The sequence below is a fragment of the Tiliqua scincoides genome, chromosome 1, assembly GCF_035046505.1.
Source record: "Tiliqua scincoides isolate rTilSci1 chromosome 1, rTilSci1.hap2, whole genome shotgun sequence".
Classification (NCBI taxonomy): Eukaryota; Metazoa; Chordata; class Lepidosauria; order Squamata; family Scincidae; genus Tiliqua; species Tiliqua scincoides.
Window position 1 is genome coordinate 226,077,367 of NC_089821.1, and position 24,479 is coordinate 226,101,845.

At 47.3% G+C, this 24,479-nt stretch overlaps 1 protein-coding gene and 1 pseudogene across 1 annotated transcript in view; both read left to right on the plus strand.

Annotated features, from left to right (window-relative positions):
- Nucleotides 1-18,837: 18,837 nt before the first annotated feature.
- LOC136637191 (5S ribosomal RNA) lies at nt 18,838-18,957 on the plus strand (annotated as a pseudogene).
- Nucleotides 18,958-22,081: 3,124 nt separating this feature from the next.
- Nucleotides 22,082-24,479, plus strand: part of FAM120B (family with sequence similarity 120 member B) — a 34,003-nt gene continuing 31,605 nt past the window's right edge. Inside the window, exons 1-2 of the mRNA XM_066611385.1 lie at nt 22,082-23,114; nt 23,463-23,646. Of these exons, the coding sequence (XP_066467482.1) occupies nt 22,104-23,114; nt 23,463-23,646 (1,195 nt within the window). The 5' untranslated portion in view covers nt 22,082-22,103. The remainder of the gene's footprint in view (nt 23,115-23,462; nt 23,647-24,479) is intronic.

Below are 24,479 nucleotides of genomic sequence, written 5' to 3' on the forward strand. Positions count from 1 at the left end.
TCTTCCCCTCCCCTGCGGCTCTCACAAGGGGGGAGAGAGAGAGAGAGAGAGAGAGAGAGAAGAAGGGGCTCATTTACATTCCAGCAAATTTGGTAACCGCAAGAATCACCACCCACCCCACCCCGCTCCAACACACACTTTTCCCCTCTCTGCTTTCTGGGGATGCTCTCTCTCTCTCTCTCTCTCTCTCTCTCTCACACACACACACACACACACACACACACACACACACACACTCAGAGCTTCACATACCCAGCTCCTGCCTGAATGTATCAGCTTAGGAACCCTAACAACAAGCAGTGGGAACTTAACAAGGGGAACCCTAGCAAGAAAACAAGCTTCCATCTAGGGGCTTCTTCAAATGTGCAAAAGTCTCTCTCACACACACACCAGCAGCGCCGCCACCAGCGCCACCCTTCGCTTGAACAGACGAGGCATCCTTGACACGGATGCCCCTCCGCCGCTCAGGATATCCTTCAACTGAAGGCAGGAACCAGATCAGCATCCCGCCCATTGGAAATCCAATCCCGTGAACCTGACCCGCTGGGGCCACCTTCTCATTCGGAGGTCTTATCAGGAGGAAGAAACGGGTGTGTGTGTGTGTGACACACACACATGGACTCCAACCGGTGTGGGTGTTTTCTTGAAGGTCCCTTCCAACGTGGCTCTCTCTCCGTGTGGGGAGAGAGAGGTGTTCAGTGGCAACAAGGCTAAAAGAAGAAATGGGGGGGGAGGGATCGCGACGTTTTCCCAAAGTGTCAAGAACTCTTCGCTGATCCCTCTGGTGATCATTATGCGGAACACACCCCCAGGACTTTCATGCTCAAACAATCCGGGAAAGACCCATGTGTTAAGTTGCAGGCGGGGGAGATGTGGGAGGGAGCTTGGCTGGGTAAACAGTCTTGCTTTTTCCAAGCCAGAAAAAAAAGGAAAAGAATCCCCCTTTTCCCCTGAATTCTTCCTGAACTGGCAAACCTCATGCCTGCTCATCTCGATTTGCCCCCCTCCCTGGATGATGATGGTGGTGGTAGTGATCATCATCATCACCCTCTCTCTCTCTCTCTCTCTCTCTCTCTCTCTGCCTTTTTCCTCCTTCAAGCTCAGTTTTAAAAAAGAAGAAGAAGAAGAAGAAGAAGTGAGTTTGGTGTGTGTCGTTCGCGTGGCTGTCATTAAGGCAGTTTGTTATTATGTGAGGCCTGAATCAGTTGGCCCTTTGTGCTCTCAGCTGTATGGTAATGCGGGCAGCACCTGCTCCCTGCACAATACAAAGGAGAGAAAGAGCTCCCCTCGGCGCACGCTACTGCCTCTACAACAATGTGCACACATTTTTAAAGAAATCCCTTCCAGCCAGTTCCTTCCCCTCCCTACCTTCCAAAAAAAAGAAACCTTGATGCCAACCATCCCCTTATTCTTATTTTTTACACATCCATCAGACACTGGTGCTTTTGTGTTGGTTTAATAAAAAAAAAGTTTGCCACTGATCATGTCCTCTTAGTCTTCTTCCTGATGGTAGAAAAATAGAAGTTAAAAAAAAAAACTTTGAAAGTAACTAATTTGGAGTTGATGGGGAAGAGAGGGGGTGGAGAGAGCAGGCCACAGAGTTGGGTTCCAGGCCTGGTTGCAAAACACCTCTGTAAACAGACAGACTGGCCTAGGGCTTCATTGGGATGCAAGGTGTAACTGTCTGTGTAAATGTCATTTGAATTGCAACAGAGCCTTTCAGGGGGCAGCTTAAGAGAGTGGGCAAGGGAGAGGATTTGGCCACAGTGAACACCCTGTAGGTGTGGACCCACTCAAAGTCTTCTTTATGGCCACTTTATTGGGGGGGGGGGGACGTGCTTTTGCATGAGGAAATGTGACTTTCATTGAAGCAGATGTCTTGATCACAAATTACCTTACAATGCGGTGGGGTGAGGGAGAGTGGGGAGGAGGGGGGGGAAGCAATCTGAAACACTTCCTCCAGTTCATTTGGTGGTGAAGGCCAATTAAAAGAAAATCACTAATTGAATGTGCATTGAAGACAGACCATCTTCCCTGGCTGTTTGTGGCACCATCAAAGCTGAAGATTTCCCAGTTTCACTTTTCGGACGGGACTCATTCTGCAGAAGGCACTGCCCGAAACACCTGAATCAGCCTTCTAAAGTGACAAACTTTTGATGCATTACATACTGAAGAGGTAAGGTTTAGTGGTGAAATATATGCTTGGATGCAGAAGGTCCTCTGGGTCTGTCCCTAGGATCTCAGGTAGCAGGGCTGGGAAAGATCTCTTCCTGAGACCTCAGGGAGCCTCCTCCTAGTGGATAATAATGGGCCAATGATCTGATTCAGTAGAAGGCAGAATATCCCTCGTTTTCTTGTGTCCAGTCAACCTCAGCAAATGCCAAGGCAACCATTTTTGGAACTCCTTCCCAAGAGCAAGACCCATCCAATACAGCATTCCAGCAGATGCCTTCTGGAAGGTCACAGAGACAGCCATTCCCCATTGTCATACCATGCTTGCGAAGGACAACATCCCTAGAATTAAAAAGAAAGATTCTCAATTAGGAGAATCCTTCTAAGACAGACAATTCTTCACTCACAACTGTGACTAAGAGAAGAATCAATGGCTTCACATTACAAGAAGGCCACTTTTCCCTTTTCTAAGATGCTGTTAAAGAAATTATCCTTTTCTCTTTCAGTCTCTTAGGGATATTGGTTCCTTTGCTTGCTCCTGGAAAAGAAGAAAATGAAAGTGACCCCAAAACAGAGTGGAGATGGTGCAGATTATTGAAGCGTGGCCTTATTTCTTCAGATAGAAGAGGACAGAGAGGTCAGTGGGTTTCATTTACAAGTCACATTTGTACTTTGCTCTTTTTCCAAGAAGTTTAAGGGGTTGATTTTATCTTCCCAAGACTACAGGAAGTTGACTAGGCTGACAGACTAACTGGCTCAAGGCCAGCCAATTAACTTCAGAGATCAGCAGGAATTTGAACCTGAGTCTCTAGCCATGCCACCACTCTAGGTCTCACATGGGCTGAGGTATACCATGTAGGGTAGAGAGACCAACCCAGATGAATTGAGTGAGGACACAATGAAAGGGAAAACCAGGGCTGAACATGAGCACTGTGCTGCTGGAGCATGAAACCTGCATGCAATCAATAATGAAGTTGGGCATAAAAGGGGAGGCAAATGTTCACAGATGCAGACTTCTTCATTAGGTAGAATAGGTCATTCCCAGCAACAAGTAAACAGTAAGGTGGAGCTCAATTATTTATCTGTGTATTTTTACAGTGTATTCTGTGATACAGTCATAGAAATGATCCAGTGTATTGCAACGGTGTATTGTTATCCTGAAACACGCCTCTTTTTGTGGTATTTAGCCATTGAACAGTAGAATAAATCATTGAACATCATGGAAATGCATAACTAAAACATGCAAACAAGCCATTTTGAATGTTGTTTTTCATGTGTGAGCACCACTCTGGACACATTTTTGCAAGAGTGTGTGTGAATATGCTTGCATAAAGTTAAAGCTGGGGGTTGGAAACACAGCTATCCTCTTGCCTCAACATTTGTGAGCTCCTGGGTGAGAACTCTGTACTCTCTCCTTTATGTTCAGTGATTGGTATGGTATAGAAATAGCTTCTTCACAGGGCTTGGAAGGATGTTATGGTTTCATACCATTCATTCTGGATTAGGTCAGCTTTATCATTGGCCAGTTTTCCCCAATCCCCTCCCTGGAATTCCTTGCATATAGGACCTTGTAGTAACAGGGTAGCTGCACAGAGGGCATTGCATCAGTGATCTCTTGGGGCAGCCACCAAGAGAGGCAGGTGCGGGCAAGCCCCAGGAAAGCTGGTGGTCCTGCACATACCCTGGCCTCTACAGGGCTCTTCCAGGGGGATGCTGCTGTACTGTCCCATGCTCAGAAAGGGAGGCAAACTGGAGCTGTGAGCATTCCTCTGGCCGCCTAGCTGGGCTTGCCAATCCCTCCACAAGCCTTTCACCAAGGGTGGATCCAGTGTTTGTGTTGGGGGAATGGGGTCACTACCAACTCGAGCTCCGGCCAACCAAGCGGGTAGACCTTGGCTTCCAGTAGAAATTGTGACCTCTCTGGCCAGGTTTGCTGTGGGCAGGTAGACTGCTCTCCTGCCCGGACTTGGAAGCCAGATTTACCTGCTGGGTAAACCTGGGCTCCCAATCCAGCCAATCTCTCCAGCGTCCTGACCAGTGGGCGTTCCCCTGGTGCCTGATTTAGCGCCCCACCCAGGCAGGCGCCCTTCCCTGCTGGCACGACAATTGGGGGGGGGGCACACAACCATGGCCCCCCTTGGATCCGCCCCTGTCCTTCACACCAGCCGCTGTGCCCTGAATTGGGCTTACACAAGAGCCCCGCCTTCCACTGGCGGCGTCCCCCCATTCATTCAATGGGCCTTGCGCAAGAAAAGCGCCCCGTCGGGTTTGGTGAGCACCTGACTTGACAGCGACCACTCTTGGGAGGAGGAGAAGCTGGTGGTGGCTCGGCTGGGCGTGGCGGAGATGTGAGCTGTGGGATGGAGCCCTTGGAGGGCAACCCTTTCCGGAGAGTGGGCATCCCAAGTGAACACGCGCAGGGGTTGGATACCCCCCCCAAGTCCACGCGCGCCTCCCCTTTGCCTGGATACCCCCCAAGCCTCCCCAAATCTCTCACCCCCTCCTGCCCTCCAGGATCTGTTCAATTGACGCAGCCCAGCTTTCTCGATTAGGCCTGCCAAGCGGAACTGAAAGACCCCGTCCGAGCCCCCCCAGTCCTGCCCCAAGCGCGCATCAAACCCCCCCCCCCGGTTAATTTATGCCACGCGATTCTGTCCTGGGGAAATCAAGCAGAAAGCTCCTGTTCGGGCCTCGCCCCTCCCCTCTCCTCCCCTCTCCCCAGCCCTTCCTTGTGTCGTCCTCCTCCCCCCCTCCAGCAAATGCTGCTGGGCTAACGGGGAGACTGTTTAACTTAAGTGTTTCTATAGGAGGCTGTTGTAGTTTAACTCCTGCCCACCAGTAGCTGAGCGGAACAAAGGAGGGACTCGAGGCCTGCCCATTCATCCTTTCTCTGCGCTTTAATTTTCATTGATTCCCAAGACAAGGGGAGCCCTCGGGGATTCGGGCTGAAGGGGGATGACACGCCTTTAGACGCGATCAACCCCCGAGCCAGCCATCTGCTCCCAGCCAAATGGCGTTTTTGCACTCCCAGCTCCTGCGTGTCTCTGGACCTCTCTCTCTCTCTCTCTCTCTCACACACACACACTTCCAGCTCGGTCCCCTAGGAGCAGTTCTCTCCCATCATCCAACCCCCCCCCCCCCAAGGCTGCTTAAGTTAAAGTATGTTGAATAGATTTCCCCCGCTCTTCTTCTTAGCCGCAGTTGGGAAGCCCACAGCCCAAGAGGCCATAAATCCTTACTTTCCTCATTAGGGCCACGCCACAACCCCTTTTTAAATAGTTTTTGATTCCTCAGCAAATTTACTGTACCACGTCGGGCTCATTAGCCAGCAGAAGAGACATTAGTCGTCGTCGTCGTCCCCCCAGACATTTGAGGAGGAGCTGTTGTTCCTGTGCTTCCTTGATCTGTTTACAACTGGATCTCTGGCTTCCTCAGAAGCATGATCCATTTACAAGTAGACCTCTGGCTGCTTTGGAAGGAGCCCAGAAAAGCTTCACGTGAAACAACTTAGGGCACTCTGAAACTAGAGTGGTTGTCATCTTCCAGGCAGGCTGGACCCAAAGGCTGGGAGGCTCCTGTTCAATTCTAGACCACTGCAAACTTAGCAGCCAAGGCCATAAGAGCATGCAAGGAGGAAATCCCTGCTCCAGCAGTCCAAAGGTCCATCTAGTTCAGCCTTCTTTGCCACCCTGGTCACTAAGAAGCTTCTGGAAAGGCCATGAAAGCTGGCTATGAAAGGAATATTCTACCCACTCACCTGATATCCGGCCATGGAATTTGTGAACTGACACCACTGAAAGCACTGGGTGATCTGAGGTTCTGACAGAGGTCTGGCCTTGATACTGAAGCTATGATTGCAATTCTATCCACACTTACCTGGGAGTAAACCCCATTGACCATAATGGGACTTACTTCTGAGTAGACATGCATAGGATTGTGCCCTATGTCTTACATGCAAGTCATCCCTTGATGTGGCTCCCCTAAAAGGGCACTTATGCAAACCATTTAGGGTCCCCATATCTTATCAGTGAAAGGGGTGCAAGGTGCAGTATTGAATTATTGAAATCTATTTGGGGGCATAATTAGTGCTTTGAGGTTGCACAGTACCCTGATGACATTCCATGGGGAAAGTCTGCCTGCCTCATCTGAAAGGCTGCCTAGTCCCTTTCCTGCACCAAATGCACAAGAGGAGGAGATAGTTCCTGATATATCAACCCATATACACAGTATCTTTATCTAGTTTTCTGTCCCTAGACCTAGACCTTAAGTTTGGGAGGGTCACTTTATAGGCTGAAGATGAGGGGTAGGGCCTCCATTAGTGGTACAGCACCTACCCCAAGGCACACAAAAGATCCCAGGTTCAATCTCTGGATCCCCAAGTATGTCTGGGAATCCCCAGAGAACCTTTCACCCACCCACCCCCATAACATCAGGCCAGATTAAGACAGTCTTGTACATGCCAGGAAAGAAACTTTATGGAAATGAAATAGAGTTGCTCCACACACCTGCCAAGGTCAGGGCAAAGCTAGTGAATAAAACTCAGGGAGGGCGAATAAGGGCCCTTCCTCCATGAACATAGGGATACACTCACTTCCTGTGGCAAAAGAAGCTGCCACTCGCCACAGTCAGAAACACAGATGAAAATTTCAGACTATGCCTCCTCTTTAGAAGAAAGTCCCATTACTTTTCTTTAAGCCACACTTCCAAGTGAGGCTGCAGTTCTTTGTGCTTACTTGAGAGTAAACCCAATTGAACTGAATTGGCTTGCTACCCATTAACCATCCATTGCCATGGTTTCTGTTCCAAATCCATAGCTTGAAATTGCAGCCTTTGGTCATCAAGCTGGGACCACATATTGGATGGGAGATGTCAGAAGTGGGTGTGGGTGTGTGTGAGAGCGAGGCTGCCATCAGTTTAATCAAGGGCTTTGCTTATTCATCACTCTAAAGGTTTGTGATGTTGCAAGCAAGGCCACAATGTGAGCTGATGTGTTGATGGCATTTGTAAGCAAGCGATTGCATGTATTGTTATGTGTCCACACAGAAGAAAAGAATATCTTAATGAGGTCTTTCCACATGTGGGCATCCGGCTCCACATCAGTTCACTGGCTCACAGTCTGAGCTGCTTCTGAACAGCTGCCAGTGCCAGCCCAGCTGAGTCACTCTTGTAGTTTTCCAGGTACTGTTCAGTTCACGACTGGCTGAAGTCCCTGACTGAATGAATGGAAAAGCCAGGGCTTGCTTGCACTCTGCTACTGATGCCTCAATAAATTCATCTCTCTATCGGCAACTGAACCTGCTTCTGAGTAAATGATTAGCTGTGTAGATGTCCATATTAGAAGGCACCAAATCCAGTTTCATTTACTTGGCATTAAAGCTGCTGTGGGCATCTATGTGAGTGGCAAGCAAAAGTGCCCAGGAGGATCTTGGTGTAAATTATCTAAACTTGAAGTTGGTGGATAGATATTAGGGCCAACCTGTGATGAAGGGTTACACTTCAGCTGCTGGCTGGCAGGCCGCAGCCTCACCCCAATGTGACAGGAACACTTGTTGGATGCCCTTGGTCTGATAAGCAGGAAGGCAGGTTTACAGAGAGCCAGAGGCAGGTTTAGACTGTTATAGCTGAAAAGCTATAACTGAAAAGCTATAACTTCAGCTGAAAAGCTGAAGAGGCCAGTGGCACTCTAGATCTTAGCAGAGATGCTCTTTCTCTCCCCAGCTAGTTAACATTGGGCATGGGAACAGCCCCGAGGGTGCTTCAAAGATCCTTCTGGCCACAAGCCAGCTCATGATGCCACTGACCTCCCCACCACAACCACCACACACCCCCCTCCTGACTCAGATCAGAATGGCCACCTTCGCCAAAAGAGGCATTTAGTGGGATGGAAGGGGGGGGCTCACACCTGGCCACTCCAGCAGCCCTCTAAGCCTGCCTGCGAGAAAGATAAGGGCATCTGCGTCCAGGGGCCGTGGGTCCAGGTTTGTGGTGCACACTGGGGTTTGAGGGGAGGGAAAGGGGTCACTCAAATCTTGAAAAGAAGCAGTACAAGAAACGTGGGACTTGGGGTAGTTGCATGACTGGGTCCCAATTCGGGGGGGGGGAGCCTGAGGGCGACTCAGGGCCCAATCCTATGCACCCTTACGTATACTTAATGGGTGTAAGCTGCATTGAATATAATGAGACTTATTTCTGAGTAGACATGCACAGGATTGGGCTCTCAGGCCAAATCCTCTGGGAAGGTTCAAATGCCTCCCCCCCCAACGCATTCACTTGGAGGCTCTGGGCGGGCGCTGGTCAGGTCTGTAAACGATTGCGTGGCAAGGCCCTTGCACACGTGCAAGCCCGACCTGATTCCCATTCCCTGGAAAGCAAGCAGCCCCTCCCGGGCCCGGAGTCCGAGGAAGTCTGCCTGGGGCAAGTGGGAGCAAGCACGCCTCCCTGGAGGCGAGCGAGAACGGGGCTTCCTTCCCGGCAAGCATGCCGAGGCTCGAGCCGCGATAAGCGGGTGAGATGCGCGGCGATGCCGCCTGCGTGGAGAACCTGGGCTGCGGCGGGCCGCGTGCGCCTCCCTCGCTCCCCTGCTGAGCAGTTGGAGGCCGGTGAGAATGAACGTGGGAAAGCATTCCTGCCCTGCTCTCCTGAGACCGGGGCCGGCGCAGCTCCGGCCATCACACCCCCCAGGGATGGGTGGAAAGCAGGGACGGGGGGGGCTGGTGGTAGGTGGGGGGGCGCGGTGGAAGGAGGGGGCACAGCCGCACTGCTGCAATCCCCCCCCCCCAGGACACACACACACACACACGCTGAGAAACCGGGGCCCGGGAGAAGTTGCTCCTGGGGCAGGTTGCGAAGGCATGTGCTGATTAGAATGAGAAAGGCCGGTCGCGTGGCTCAGCTGGCACGCACAGAAGCCAGATGATAGATAGAGAGGGAGGGAGGGAAGCGGCTCCCCCCGCCCTGCCCTGCCCCGCCCCCCTTCCCCACCGCAAATCATCTGCCGGGCCCTCTCCTGCTCGCCGCTCATTTTCATCACAAAGCGGGCGTGTTTACCTGGGAGCCCCGGCGGCGGGGCAGGCCTTTGTGCGGCCATCAGATTGCTGCGGCCAGCTGCTCCTGCCGGCCCTGCCCCGCGCAAAGCTGACCGGGGCCCCTGCGTGTGCTGGCCTGCTTGCAAACCGGGGGGTGGGTGCGGGAGGGACCTCCAAGGGGGTCGCCTGCTTCCCGCCCTCCGCGGCCTGCGGGGCCCAAGAGCTTGCACGTGGCGGGAAGGGGAGTGCAGGCGCAGCAGCGGCTTCTCTCTTCCCTCCTGAAACTGGGAAGGGTGTCGGGGAAGAGTCTTGCCAGGGGCTGAGTGAGTGGGGCCAGTCGCGTGCCGATGTCTGCCCAGGGAAGGAACATCTGCCAGCAAAGGCACCAGCCGCGCCCCTGGGCCGCCGGCATTGCAGGCAGAGAGAGAGACCTGCAGCCCAGACCAAGCCCGGCCCAGGAAGGCGGCACAGGAGAGGCGGGGGGGGGGAGCTCCTGCTCTGTCCCCTCCGCCCCACGGATTGCCCGCTGGGCCGCCAAGATTTCCCTGGTGAGGAGGAACTTGTGTGCTCCATGTGCACGTTCGCACTGCTTTCCCTCTTACACCCGAGTTCCTCCATGGGGGGGAGGAGGGAGTGAGCTATTCTGTACGTTAAAGGCAATGAGGTAACGGGTGGGGGGAGATAAGAATTTTTCAGTGCTCCCTTACATTAAAATCATATCATTATCATAATCTTTTTCTTGTCATCATTGTCATCTTCTTATCGTCGTCATCATCATCATCATCTTATATACCACTTTTCAACAAGAGTAGTTCACAAAGAGTCAAATAAATCAATACAGTAAACAGTTCCCTGTTCTCAAAGGACCCACAATCTTAAAATTTAAAAAATACAGAAGAGACACCAGCAACAGCCACTGGAAATGACAATACCTGGTGTGAATTGACACAGTTTAGCTGAGCCTTCTTCTCCCTGATGGGCTAGTTCAGTCTAAACTAAACCCTCTTCAGACTGCCCAGGGCAGCTCCTATGTTTTCCCTCACTCTAAGTCCAAGATATGGTGACAGTGAGGGGAAACATGGAAACATACAAGCTGCCCTGATAGAAGGTGAGCTTCCAAGCAGAGCGTATAACCTCCTGAACGTCTTGACGCCTGGCTTTCAGAAATTTACCACTTGCACATCACACCATTTAGATCTGTTAGGGCCCAATCCTACCCAGTTTTCCAGTCCCGGTGGAGCCGTGCCGGTGGGACATGCACGGCATCCTGTGGTGGGGAGGCAGTCACAGAGGCCTCCTCAAGGTATGGGAACATTTGTTCCCTTACCTCGGGGCTGCACCTGAGCTGGAAAGTTGGATAGGATTGGGCCCTTAGCCAGGAATAACTTAGACAGGGTGGTACTAATTGCAGATAAATGACCCCTTAAACTTTATAACTGGCTTTCCAACAAAGCATTCAAAGTGACTTAAGATGATGCAGACGACACCAAACTTTTCCGAGTGGTGAAGACCAGAAGTGATTGTGAAGAGCTCCAGAAGGATCTCTCCAGACTGGCAGAATGGGCAGCAAAATGGCAGATGCGCTTCAGTGTCAGTAAGTGTAAAGTCATGCACATTGGGGCAAAAAATCAAAACTTTAGATATAGGCTGATGGGTTCTGAGCTGTCTGTGACAGATCAGGAGAGAGATCTTGGGGTGGTGGTGGACAGGTCGATGAAAGTGTCGACCCAATGTGCGGCGGCAGTGAAGAAGGCCAATTCTATGCTTGGGATCATTAGGAAGGGTATTGAGAACAAAACGGCTAATATTGTAATGCCGTTGTACAAATCTATGGTAAGGCCACACCTGGAGTATTGTGTCCAGTTCTGGTCGCCGCATCTCAAAAAAGACATAGTGGAAATGGAAAAGGTGCAAAAGAGAGCGACTAAGATGATTACGGGGCTGGGGCACCTTCCTTATGAGGAAAGGCTACGGCGTTTGGGCCTCTTCAGCCTAGAAAAGAGACGCTTGAGGGGGGACATGATTGAGACATACAAAATTATGCAAGGAATGGACAGAGTGGATAGGGAGATGCTCTTTACACTCTCACATAATACCAGAACCAGGGGACATCCACTAAAATTGAGTGTTGGGCGGGTTAGGACAGACAAAAGAAAATATTTCTTTACTCAGCGTGTGGTCGGTCTGTGGAACTCCTTGCCACAGGATGTGGTGCTGGTGTCTAGCCTAGACGCTTTTAAAAGGGGATTGGACAAGTTTCTGGAGGAAAAATCCATTATTGGGTACAAGCCATGATGTGTATGCGCAACCTCTTGATTTTAGAAATGGGTTATGTCAGAATGCCAGATGCAGGGGAGGGCACCAGGATGAGGTCTCTTGTTATCTGGTGTGCTCCCTGGGGCATTTGGTGGGCCGCTGTGAGATACAGGAAGCTGGACTAGATGGGCCTATGGCCTGATCCAGTGGGGCTGTTCTTATGTTCTTATGATCTCCTGCTTTTTGTCTGATGTTAACTATGTACACATAAACAGTGCTCAGGAGGCTCAAAGGGCACAGTAATGTCATATGTGGAAAAGCTCAGGCATTTTTGCTCAGGATGCCTCACAGGTAATGATTTTAAGATGCACATGTAAGCATGTCATACATATCTGCAAAAGACTCCCATTGGCTGATATCAGTGGGACTCACTTCCGTTTCTAGGATTGGCAATAAAAGAATAAAATTATTTTGCAAAACTCCTTGCATTAAAAGAAAAAACAACCATGCAAGTAATTTTAGAGCCCAATCCCATTCAACTTTCCAGTGCTGATACAGCTGCAATGCAGCCCTGAGGTAAGGGAACAAACATTTGCTAACCTTAAGGAGGGTTCTATGACTGATCCAGCACATGCCCCATTGGTACTATGACATTGGCATTGGATAGGATTGGGTCCTGAGTCTTGTTTGTTGTCATGTACATGTTCCAGAAATAAGTTGTTCATGACAAATATTTAAATCTCACCTGTAACACAATAATTTTATTTTATACTTTTTTGGTGCTACATTTAATTGTGTGTTGCTACTTTTCATGGTTGTAGAATGTGACAGTATAGGAATGATGCTTTCTCACTCTCATTTCAACACAAAACTAACCAGAAGCAAAGGGAACATGCTTAGGAAAAAAACCAAAACAAAACCAGCCATTCAGTGCCCAGAGAACAGTGTGATGTAATAGAACACATTAACCAATGAAGTGATGTGCAGCTTGATTCTCCACCCATTCAGATCCGAAGCGCATGGTGACTATTGTATAGTGAAAACATAATGCCTACTTTGGACATTTAACTCTTGGGCAAGTCTGTGCTTTGCTGAGGAATTTTGCTTTAAAGCTCTTCACAGTTCAGAGTGTGTCAGCACATTTGTTGGGGGAAAAACAATTTGCAGACTGAGCTTCTGCCATTAGGGTATGATGTAGTGGTTAGTGTTGGACTAGGAGCAGAAAGGCCAGGGTTCAAATCACTATTCAGCCATGAAGCTCACTGGATGACCCTTGCCCAACCCCACATTTTATTGTTGAAGATAAAGTGGGACAGGGGAGTTTATATGTCACTCTGAGCTCCGTCTGAAGGAAGGGTGGGACAGAAATGTTATTAAGATTAAGTGAAAGTACAGGCAAATTCAATTAAAATGAATGGAAAATGCAACCAAACCCGATACAGGATGACTACACATCAAATGCAATCAAGCCCAGTACAGGAAGAGTACCACTTTCCTCACTCAGAACCTTAGCCTTTGCTTTCGTGTAAACGTGTTTAAGACCAGACTTTTAAGTTCAATACAATGGAACAAAGTTGTATTCTCTCCTTGGGAACAAACAAGGCATGCAGCCCAACCTTGTTCTTGTTACTAGGGTCCAGTAAATTCCACCGAGATCAATGAGGCTTCCTCCCAAACAAGCGTGCATCAAGCTACAACTGTAATTTGGGCAAGGCCTTGACTCTTGAACCTGTTGTTAATGCCATGGAACATGTGACTACCAATAGTAATTCCCCAAGCATGTATAAAGTATCTTTCCTTCAACACTAAATAATTGCCACTGACCCCCATATATCTGAGTTAGGTCTTGTAGGTCAGGATATCTGATTTGAAGCCTGGCATGATACAATGATCCGCTCTCTAAAATAGTAAGGATGAGTCAGGAACAAACAAAAATATTTCTTTTTTTAATATTAACATTTGCCTAGTGCTTGAATATGGATCATCATTGTCAAAAAGTTTTCTTAACATGGTATCCAGATTTTTAAAAAATCACTGTAGGGGGGTAAAAAGTTATTTCTACTTTCAATTTCCCACTACAAGGAACCTGGAAAAGTTCATTAAGAATTTCATGATAAATTATGCTTCTTGTATTACTATTAGATTATCAATAATCTTATCAAATAGAACACTAACATATCATTCACGTTGCCTGCCCATGCCTTTGATTTCATTTGTTGAAAGCACTGCAATTCTAAATGCATTTATTTGAATGCAAATTCCATGGGATCCAGTGGAACTAGCTCATAGCTCATGAGCTTTGGATTGCAGCCTTCCAAAAGCCACATTTGTTTTGCTGCTTGTTTTCTGTGGTTCTCTCCTTTGCTTTCTCCTGTCATTTTCTCCACCCTCAGAGATACCATTTTCTTTTAAATATTTTCCTCCTGTTTAGTTTGTGAAGAAATTATTTAACGCAACTCCTTTCCAGAAGGTGCTTATGAAAAGAGGAGTTCCGGAGAAGGAGGCAGATCCCCTGCTTTTCAAGCAGGCTCCCCCCTTTTTTCTGTGAGCATCTGCCCGAAGAACAGATGTGGGCACCTGCGGTGACAGGCCGCATATGTTCCATCCTATTCACAGGCATTCAGACGTGGCTACAATGGTAAGCCTTTGTGTATGCAAAGTCACTAAATATATTAATCTGTGTTCCCCAGAGCACTGCTCTGTTTAATTTTTTCACTGGCAATAACATCTGATCTAATCCTCCAATTGGCTCCCCATTGTGCCCCTTCCCCCCCCCCTGGAAAAAAATGTGAAGTTATTCAAGCTTCCACCTGTTGCCTGTTGGATTGAAGTAGGTTATGTGATCATCAGAAAACTTTGGAGAGGAGCTCATCACTCAAATCTGTGGTGAGGAGGAGAAAGAGCAGAAACTTCATGGCCCAAACAAGGATATTTTTTAAACTAGATGTGATCTCCTGTCTTTCCAAATTAGCCACTGATGTTCCTTCCATCCAAACTCCTGCAAGGCCAGGAGGACAATGGTACAGAAAACAAAACACCACCCTGGCTCCACCTTTTCTGCCTTTTGCAAATGGTCAGGAAAATTCCCATGTGAGGCTTTGTTTATTAAACTCTAGTGGTTATTGGAAACACTGGTCAATAGGCCAAGCTGCCAAAAGGTAACATAAATCTCAGATGTAAGACTTCGATTTTGGGGACAATTTTGTTGCAGGACTCTTTTCTCTGATCATGGCTTCTTCTGTTTTGATTTGTTTTTGGCCACAATACATCCTTTAGTTCCATTGTAGCCAGCACAATGCCCATGGATATCAGGCTGTGAATGAAGACAGAAGCAGTTTAAACAAACCAGCCTCTTTCTTTCCTCTCTGCCTATTGTAATATGAATGGGCCTTCTGCATTCTGCTGCTAGGAAACCATCTTTTTAAAGCCCAGCTCCAAGAAAGGGACACAGAGAAAAGAACCCCAATAAAAAAAAGCAAAAATAGTGGGTTTTTTGTTGGAAAAAGGGGACACGTTTAAACAAGTCGGGAAAAAAAAATTCCCAAAATGATCTACACATGTTAAAGAAAATATTTTTAAAATATTACCCTTTCCTCCTCACCTCACCCTTTGTGAATACCATCCCAGCATACACACACACACAAGATCGGTTTATGGAATTTGTCCAGTGTTTCTGGTCATTAACTGTTAGGTGTATTTGGTGTCAGGAAAGTACAAGTTCAAGCCTTACAACATTTAAAGAGGTTTAAAAAACACATATAAATAATTCTCTGTGGAAGAGAAAGGCATCAGAGGAAAGGCAGGGTAGAAATTGTATAAATAAGAGGACAATTCTATGTATGTCTACTCAGAAGTCAGTCCCATTAGAGTCTATGGGGCTTACTCCCAGGAAACTGGATAGGATTGAGCTGTAACACACTGTAAGAATGTTTTTAAAATGAGCTAGCTTTTTTATGGGAAACAAAACTACTGCAGGGACATGAAGTAAAGGATGAGAAAGATCCAAAGCAAAAGACTGTAGCTGAGATGGATTGTAGCAGAAAGTGTGTTTTTTATACTATGTGGGGAGGGCACATCACATGTATTTTTGTGTTCTTGTTTTGTGCAGTATTATACATACAGCAAGCCAGCCTACTGTCAGGGGAGGAGGCTGAGGCCACAATCCTATGCACACTTACCTGGGAGTAAGTCCCATTGAATATAATGGGACTTACTTCTGAGTAGACATGCAAAGGCTTGGGCTGTCAGCCTTCCCATGTTTTCACACTGGTGCGTGTGTTTTGTGTGCGATTGTGCCCACTGCAGCCTTGCCTGCGTGTCTCCCTCTTTCCCTGCTCTTCTCTCCCTGCCCGGCCAGGAGGGCACCGAGAAGGATGTTCGAGCAGCTGGTGGGAGGGTCACGTGATCCACGCCGGCACCGTCTTGGTCCAAAGAGAACCAGAGGGACTCAGACCCCAGCCGCAGAAGTGCAGGGATGTGACGCATGCGCAGTTCCACGCTGGCTCCCCCAGGGCTGTTAGCGTTGGGTAAAGAGACGCGCACACAAAAAGAGCTCCACGTAGACTTGATTTCCGGTTCCATGTGGACATCCATTTGCGGGGCAGGGGTTGTGGAAGTGCATGGGAGAGAATGGTCACTTTCAGTCAACGCGCTGGGGCTGCAATCCAGACACGTCTAGGAAGGAGCAAGGCTGCAATCCTAGCCACACTTCCCTGGGAGTAAGTCCCATTGAACACAATGGGACTTACTTCTGAGTAACATGCATAGGATTGGGCTGTAACCCTTCCTGGGAAGGATGCCTGATCCTTTCTGTTCTGCCAGGGCGCAAATAAGGCACAGTGCTGGGCTTCAGCTGGGGAAACCTCCTTTCCATCCCTTTCTGTATCACCACAATGGTGGGGGAGGGTGGGTTGCACCTGTTGCATTTCTGGCTATCAGGCGTCCTTTCAAGACATGGGAACCTGCCACCCTCCATATTTAAAACCTACGAGGCCTGTAGTTTTTTCTGGAGTTGGGGGGTCTAGGCAAGTCAAAGTCATAAGATGAACCCTGCTGAATCAGGCCAGCTTTCTGTAGCTCACAGTGGCCTACCAGATGCCCCAGGGAGTACACAAGACAATAAGAGACCTGCATCCTGGTGCTGTCCCTTCTATCTGGCATTCTGAGGTAGCCTACATCTAAAATCAGAAGGTTGCACATGCCCACCAAGGCTTGTAACATGTGATGGGTTTTTCATCCAGAAATCTGTCCAATCCCCTTTTAAAAGCATCCTGGCCAGATGCCATCCATCATCACATCCCGTGGCAAGGAGTTCCACTGACCATTTACACCAAGAAACAAGCTCATAAGAACATAACAAGAACCTGGCTGGATTAGGCCATAGGTCCATCTAGTCCAGCTTCCTGTATTTCACAGTGGTCCACCAGATGCCTCAAAGTCCAATCTATTCACACTTTCCTGGGAGTAAGCCCTATTGACTGTAATGGCACTTACTTCTGAATAAGCATAGGTTAGGATTGGGCTGTCAGGGAGCAGCACCCAAGACAGCAAGAGACCTGCATCCTGATGCCCTCCCTTGCCTTCTGAGGTAGCCTACTTCTAAAATGATGCATTCAAAGCACTGCAAAAGGAAAGCTCTGGTCTACGAAGGAAGTGCCTTTATAATTCAGGTGAAAGGCAGGAATTCAACAGATGAAGTCTTTCTCACAGCTTGATCTCCACCACCTGTTGCATTTTTGAGGCTTTAAAGCAGGAAGAGGGACAGAGGTGGACCCTGTGGTAAAATAAAATGCAGTCCTCCATGTCTAACTTCTTTTGTCCTTTTTAAAGCCATTTCTACCCAATGTTGCATATACACAACAGGGACAAAATGTGTAGTAAAAATATGTTTGGGCAAAGAAGGAACGGGATGTTCCAAAGTACTGCCACCACTCCTGCCCTGTACCATGTCTGAACGGCAATCAGGAGCTGGAAGTCTTGCTGGAGAACCATGAAGACTGGAGCCCTAGGTGTCGGTCTGCCCAAGGAAGCTGCAGAGGCCTTGCAGTCCGGGTTAGTTGTGCTGTCTGTGCACGGGAGGGAGTGGGTGGTGAGGGTGGCAGCGGGTTAGAAGGACCTCTAGCTTTTGCATGGCTTCTTTAAGGCTTAAGCCCGTATGTTCTTATGTTCAAAGGAAAGGGCACCCAAGCAAATCATGGCATGCGCAGCAATTCCCCAGCTTCCCCACAGCAGTAAGGAAAGGCTCAGAGCTCCAGAGAGCAAAGAGACTCCCAGTTTCTTGCAAGGTTTTTGCTCAGGGCTCCCCACCTGATATCACCAGGCTGATAGTGCCTGTATCCTGTGCGCCACACTGGCTCACTGTGTCGATCTTTCCACTCGGCCTATCCAAGCAGCAAAGGCATAAACTATGATTCATGTGAATGCTGCCTGGTGGGATTTCGTTCTTGATGAGAAATATGTGCACGTTCCATCCATAATAATGTTTTTCTACCTATTATGGACAAAGCCTCCAGACTGAACCAACCATAAAAAAAAACAACGAATGGGTTGTGATCCTTGTGTCTTTTTGCATTTTGTGGTTCCAACCCTGACTTGCCTTGGCAATGACAGAGTAGCGGGTCCAGTTTTAGAAAGCAGTTCCTATAGAGAAGAAATGTTGGGGTGTTGGCAAACGGGAGGGGAATTGTCGAAGGGCTTAAAACCAAGTCACTTCACGCTGTGGTTGCAATGTGTTATTGATGAAACGTTATGCCAGGTTATATCAGATCTGAGGTGCCTCTTCCCCAGAATATCAGGGGAAAGAGGCAGGTGAGCTGGAAGAATGAGGGATTCTTCTCATAACACCAAGTGGCTATAGAAGTAGTGTTAATAGTAGGAACTCATAATTGGTCCCTAGTTTTCAGTTTTGAGAGGCAGTGTGGACCAGTTAAGACTGAACCAGGGAGACGTACTTCCAAGTCTCATCATGACTCTGGACTTGGCATAGAGCTTTCTGTAAATCACTCTGTTGCAATTGTGGACCTGGCCCTGGTGCCACCTGGGGGCACAGGACCGCAAAATACCACATCCCCCGCCTGAACAATGTCACTTCTGATTTTCCAGAAGTGCCATTTTTCTGCATTCCGAGGGCCTCAGAAGGCCTTCTGGGGGCTAGGGAGGACACAGGCACCCTCCCCAGCACTTAAAAGGCCGTCTAAGGCCTCAGAAATGGGCCCAAAAAAGAAAAAGATGGTGGCTGAAAGGGTTGTGTTGCTGCCCCCCGCAGGGTGCCTCCCAGGACATTTGTGCTCCTGCCCCCCCCCCCCCAAGTATGCTGGTGCTCTCACATCTTTCCTGTAAATGAGTGTCATGAGAAAAAAAGACAGTGAATCTTGTTGCATGTGAAAAGTGTAGCAACTGTTACCCTGCATATGCCTGATCTCATCTGATCTCGGAAGCTAAGCAGGGTCAGGCCTGGTTAGTACTTGGATGGGAGACCGCCTGGGAATACTGGGTGCTGTAGGCTTATACCATGGTCTTTTGAGACTGAAGGTTGCCAACCACCAGCATATAAGCTGTTATGTTGTGTCTGTATCTGAATTATGATTTGCTCCTTTCAGAGGTACAGATGTGGACTTTAGGGAGTTATTTCAAGCAGAAATGGCCAATGTTTGTATTTTTAGCTGTAACTTTGCCTGTGCTGTGCTACAATAGGATTGGGCCGTGAACTTCTTTTAAGTCATTTCTGCCCAACGTATATGCAGATATATGCATATCTGCAACAGGGACCAAATGTGTACACCTGTGGGCTGTGCAAAAATAGGCTGAGCTTTTCAACCTTCCTGGAGTCTCTAGGAATCAGCATCAATCTCTAGTGACTACTTAAAACAATTCTGGCGATGTTAACATAACCTCTTTGGTTTAATAGCGTTATATAATATTAGAAAAATATATATATAATTCACACCAGTTAGAGTTGGCAGCCCTAGCTTCACTGGGCAAAGAGTTCCCTAGGGATGGTGACATTACTGAGAAGGATCTAGTAGCCTCCTGTACTAGACTGGGGGCCTGAAACTGGGCTGTCTAGAAAAGACCCTTCTTGTTTCTTGTGAAGCAGCCATATTATGACATACTGGTAGGGAGGAAGGAATTATGTTTTCCCTGTTTCATGGTAACATGTGTTATGGTTTTACTAAGCATATGAAACCATTTTAGTGATGGCAAATTGAACCAGTAGACTGGGCTTTATGAACTCTTTGATCTTCCAAAACTTTTGAGAAACATGCTCCTTATTCTACAGCATTTAAACTTTAGGGATTCTTTGTGCATCACAGATGTATAGCCCAATCCTATCCTGCGCTGGAACAGGCAGGCTGACTAGTTTGCAGTGTCTCCAGTGCAGGATAGGAGGTGGTTGCCGTGCAACTTGGTGTAAGGGGAATTATTTCTCCTTACCCCATGTTGCGTGGCAGCCACCCCAATGGGGCTACTTGGATTTGCACCAGCTATTTTCTCTGGTGCAGATCCGGGCAGCCCAGTGTAATGCCAGGCTGGCTGGGAAAGGGGTTAGACTATGTCCTAGGTTGCCCAGGCCAGTCAGAACCCTTCCCTGGTCCTGTTCATCCACCAGACTGTCCTCCACCCTCCCTTCCTGCCTGAAAATGCCCCTGTTCTGCCCTCCCCCCCCCCACTCTCCCCAACCCCCTGCGCCACCCACTTTTGGCCGGCGTCACCTTACCCGCGTCTGGTGGCTTGGAGACTGGATATGGCCTCTGCGAATCAGTGCACATCTGCGCACTGGCTCAGCCAGCTCTCCCCAAGGTGCAAACGTGACGCTTCTGGGCCGGTGTAAGAGACATGCACCGGCCCATTGATGGGTCTGGATTACTCCCTTAGTGTTTGGTTAAACCTGTTATAGCAAAGCCTAGAATTGTAAGAAGAGTATTCATACAATTGGAAAGAAGGTAACTAACTGTCTGTTATATCTGTGCACATAAAAAGGGGTGTTTACTTGCGGCTTTGAAAAGTAATTTGATGTTAAAACAATTCTTTGCATTATAATGAAAAGGAACTTGTAAATTATACAGAAAGGACAGGAATATTTAATGGAATTAGGAAGTAAACCCATAGGCAGCTTTGAAAATTGCAAGCTGAGAGTTTGTAATCACCTTTTTTGAGAGCATACTGAATGTAACACTTCAGAGGTAGTTTGTAATTCAAAATGTGAGAAATCAGCAGTGCGAACAAGATATACCAGCCTAATTAAAACGTGCAGTAAATTTACTCACTATTTGCGTAAGTAATGTGGGGAATTTCTTTTCAATAGTGTAAAACAAGAAAAAGGAAGTCTTGGATAATTAAGAATCAAAATGGTTATATTTGATTTTTTAGGAGAGCATTCCTTTTTAGAAACCTGGAGTTCCTCTTGAAATGGTGGTTAGTTGGGATGCTAGTTTCTTTGATATCTCACTTGTAGTTTGAAAACGTATGTTCTTGCTGTGCTTGCATTATTTAGATTTCAGTAACAGTTAACTGTGGCAGAACCCACCTTTTAACCATTCTGATAGGGGTTAGTTTATTTCAACGTGAATTTAATCCCAAGTGGCCTGCTGTGTATCCAGCGAGCTACCCTGGTGGTGGGGTCCAGCAGTACTGCAGGACAGAACCAGGGTCATTTTTTGAGGAAAAAAGGGGAGCTAATTAGCCAAAAGTGGGCATAATTCTCCAGGCGGAGCTTGGACTGGGAATCTGGCAGAACAAGCAGTAGGCCAGGTCATTGAAGGACTTTGCTACATGATCATTTACCTGAACTATATCTTCTCCATTGCATTCTGGAAAGTTACCTTTGGGTAATGAGAGCCTAATAATCCTTCTGTAGGTATGCTTTTGGGAGGGGGGAACTAACCTGTCTACTGTCTGTCACCTAAAATAGAAAGATCAGTCTAGGTGTCTGCACTTATATCCATGTATTATGGAGAAAATCACACAAGCTTCTAGTCCCTGAAAAATAAAATCCTAGCATAGCATGTTTAAAGAGCTTGTAAAAAAACGGGGTTTGTGCAATAGCAGGACATGCACTCTTCAAATCACTAACAGAAGAGTTCCTCCCTCCCCCCCCCCCCGCCAAAATTGTCAATTACTTTTGAGCAAAGAACAGAATAGGATTGATAGGGAAGGGTGGGAGAATTATGCATACATCACTTGGTTACATCACAAGCAACGGCCACTAGTGATCTCATGCAAACCTGTTCCTCTTTGCAATTGCACCATATGGAGCAGGTTTTGCGTTTTCTCAGGTATAACATACAGTGTTTCAAGCATGCAATATTCTGCCTGGGACTGCAATATTTTCTAAAATGCAGGGTCACCATGACCAAGTCTGTATCTGCACAGCACAATCACTACAATACAGATTCAGTACCGCTGAATTCCACTGAATCTGTGGCACAACAGATTATGTTGTCAAAGCAGAAAAACCTGACTGTGAAAAGACCTTTTAAAGTTGGCCAATACAAAGGGACATGATGTCAGTTTAGTAGGACACTCATTGGACAAAATCCACACTGTGACTCTCTTACAACTATTCTTCTGATTGAAATGGTTCTCAGAATAATTTTTCTATTTCATTCTCTCATTTTGCTGAAGGGACTGAATTTGAAAGAGTGCTCAAGGATGGGTGTTAAAGGCTTGCAGTCGTTCATCACCAATGCCTGTCCGGGCGTGTGCATAGTGGTAAATCTGAAAGACCTGGCAGAAAATCACCGCAGCCGTTTCCCTAGGACCGTTCCCACTATTGTGGTCGATGCCATGTGCTGCCTACGAAGGTGGTACACACCAGAATCCTGGGTCTGCGGTGGCCAGTGGCGAGAATACCTTTCTAATCTGGAAGCTTTCATAAACGCCTTTAAAGCAGCTGGTATCAGGCTAGTGTTCTACTTTGATGGCATGGTGGAGCAGAAGAAGCGAAATGAATGGGTCAGGCGAAGACTGAACAATAATAAAAAGATAGCCAAGATTTTTCAGTTTATCAAGACTTATCAACAACAACCTGGAAGAGGAATGTTTTTTATTCCATCTGGACTGGCTACTTTTACACACCATGCCTTGAAGGCCCTTGGTCAGGAGGTAATATCATCATTGAAAGAGGCAGACTATGAAGTGGCCTCTTATGGACTGCGCAACAACTGCATGGGGATTCTTGGGGAAGACACAGACTACTTGATTTATGACACCTCTCCTTATTTTTCTATTAGTAGTCTCCGTTTGGATAGGCTGGAAACTGTGATGTTCTCAAGGCAAGACTTCTGTAGCAGGTTGGGCCTCCATGTAACAGATCTTCCCCTTTTTGCCTGCTTCCTGGGCACAGATATTGTTCCAGAAAAGACTATGGAACGTTTTCGGAATCAGTGCCTAGCTTCCTATCATGCTCAAAGCCAGGGTTCTAACAAAAGTACTGCCATCATTCTAGCTGTAGCAAATTTTGTTTCACTTATTCCACATTCATATAATAGTTTGACAGAAAAGTTGCCTTTGGGAACAGACAAGTTGGTACTTTGCAGAGGAATAGAGTCTTATCTTCTTCCTGGGCAACAGTCCCCGTGGCTTCCTTGTGACTTTTCACATGCTTCAGAAGGACCGCTCCAACAAGATGTGCCCCTGTGTCTAGATCAGGAGATCCTTCAGGTAACGTTAGTGGTTGATGTATGGCTTTTAATCATGAATGCTGTATGAAAGCTCTGTTTTCGGCAGCAACCTGCAGAAGCAAAAGCAGGCAAGGGCTCTTGACCTTCAAGCTCTGTTTTGTGGACTTCTTGAAGGAATCTGGTGGGGCACTGTGGGAAAGATAATGCTTGGACTTCTGCTCTGAACTTCCAGAGCTCATCTTATGCCCTTAGCTTGTCTTTTTTTTTCCCCCTTGAGGTTCCTCTTTATATTGTGTTATAATTGCTTCCCCAGTCCTTGAGAGAGGATGGGCTATAAAATGATACATGCTAGCTAGAACAAATAGCATTTTTGTTCTCCTGTGGACAGATTGCTCAAGACCGACATGTGAGATCTGAAGTTTCTCACAGCATCTACTGTGTCCTGTGTCATGGGGAAGATGAAGGCAGCAACACTTTGGAAGATGAAAGTGATACAGAACTCCCTGGACAAGCACTTATCTATCGTCCAGCTCGCCAGCATATCTATTATGTCCTGTTGGAATCTGTCAAAGGTAGGGATTTGTGCTGTGTCACATTTAAATTGGGGTATGCTTGGGAGCAAAGAGCTATTCAAAACATATTTGTGAATTGTAAAATCTCTTGATTCCAAGCTTGGGTGCCTCATAGCCGTATTAAATTTAGGCCTAGATGCTGTGGGTAATCTACATGCAATTAGTAAGGGGCAGATCATTAGAAATCATTAAACTTGGAACGGTGTATGCTTGCATGCCTGTGCATTTTTTAACCTTTTAAGGAAATTACTTTATTTAAAGAGCCGTAATAAAATACCCTTGAAAGCTGTTAATGATCAGAAGACAGAGTAAAACAGTTCTGTTTGGAATAGGCTTGTTAAAAAACAAACACCATTCTGCTTCCCCCCCCCCCCCAACAGTACAGCAACAATTTGTAGTTTAACAAAAAATATGGTATTGATGCCCCCCCCTCCGAGTTTGAAATAACAATGAGCTGCCTGGTAGCAATTCTGTACATCATTGTTTCTCAAACTGTGGGTTGGGACCCACTTGATGGGTCACGAGCTAATTTCAGGTGAGTCCAAAATCATTTCAACATTTTATTTTTAATACTCGTATATTAGGATTGATGCTTCCACGGTATGTGACTGCATTTGTGGAGATGTTACAGACTTTTAACAAGCAACTGTGTGTGTTCTTTTAAAATGATAGTAAATGGTACTTGCTCCTGGGTAAGTGTTGGCAGGATTGCAGCCTAGGATCGTTAAAAATTTTCCTGCTTGATGATGTCACTTCTGGTCGTGACATAACTTCTGGTGGGTCCTGACAGATTCTCATTCTAAAAAGTGGGTCCCGGTGCTAAATGTGTGAGA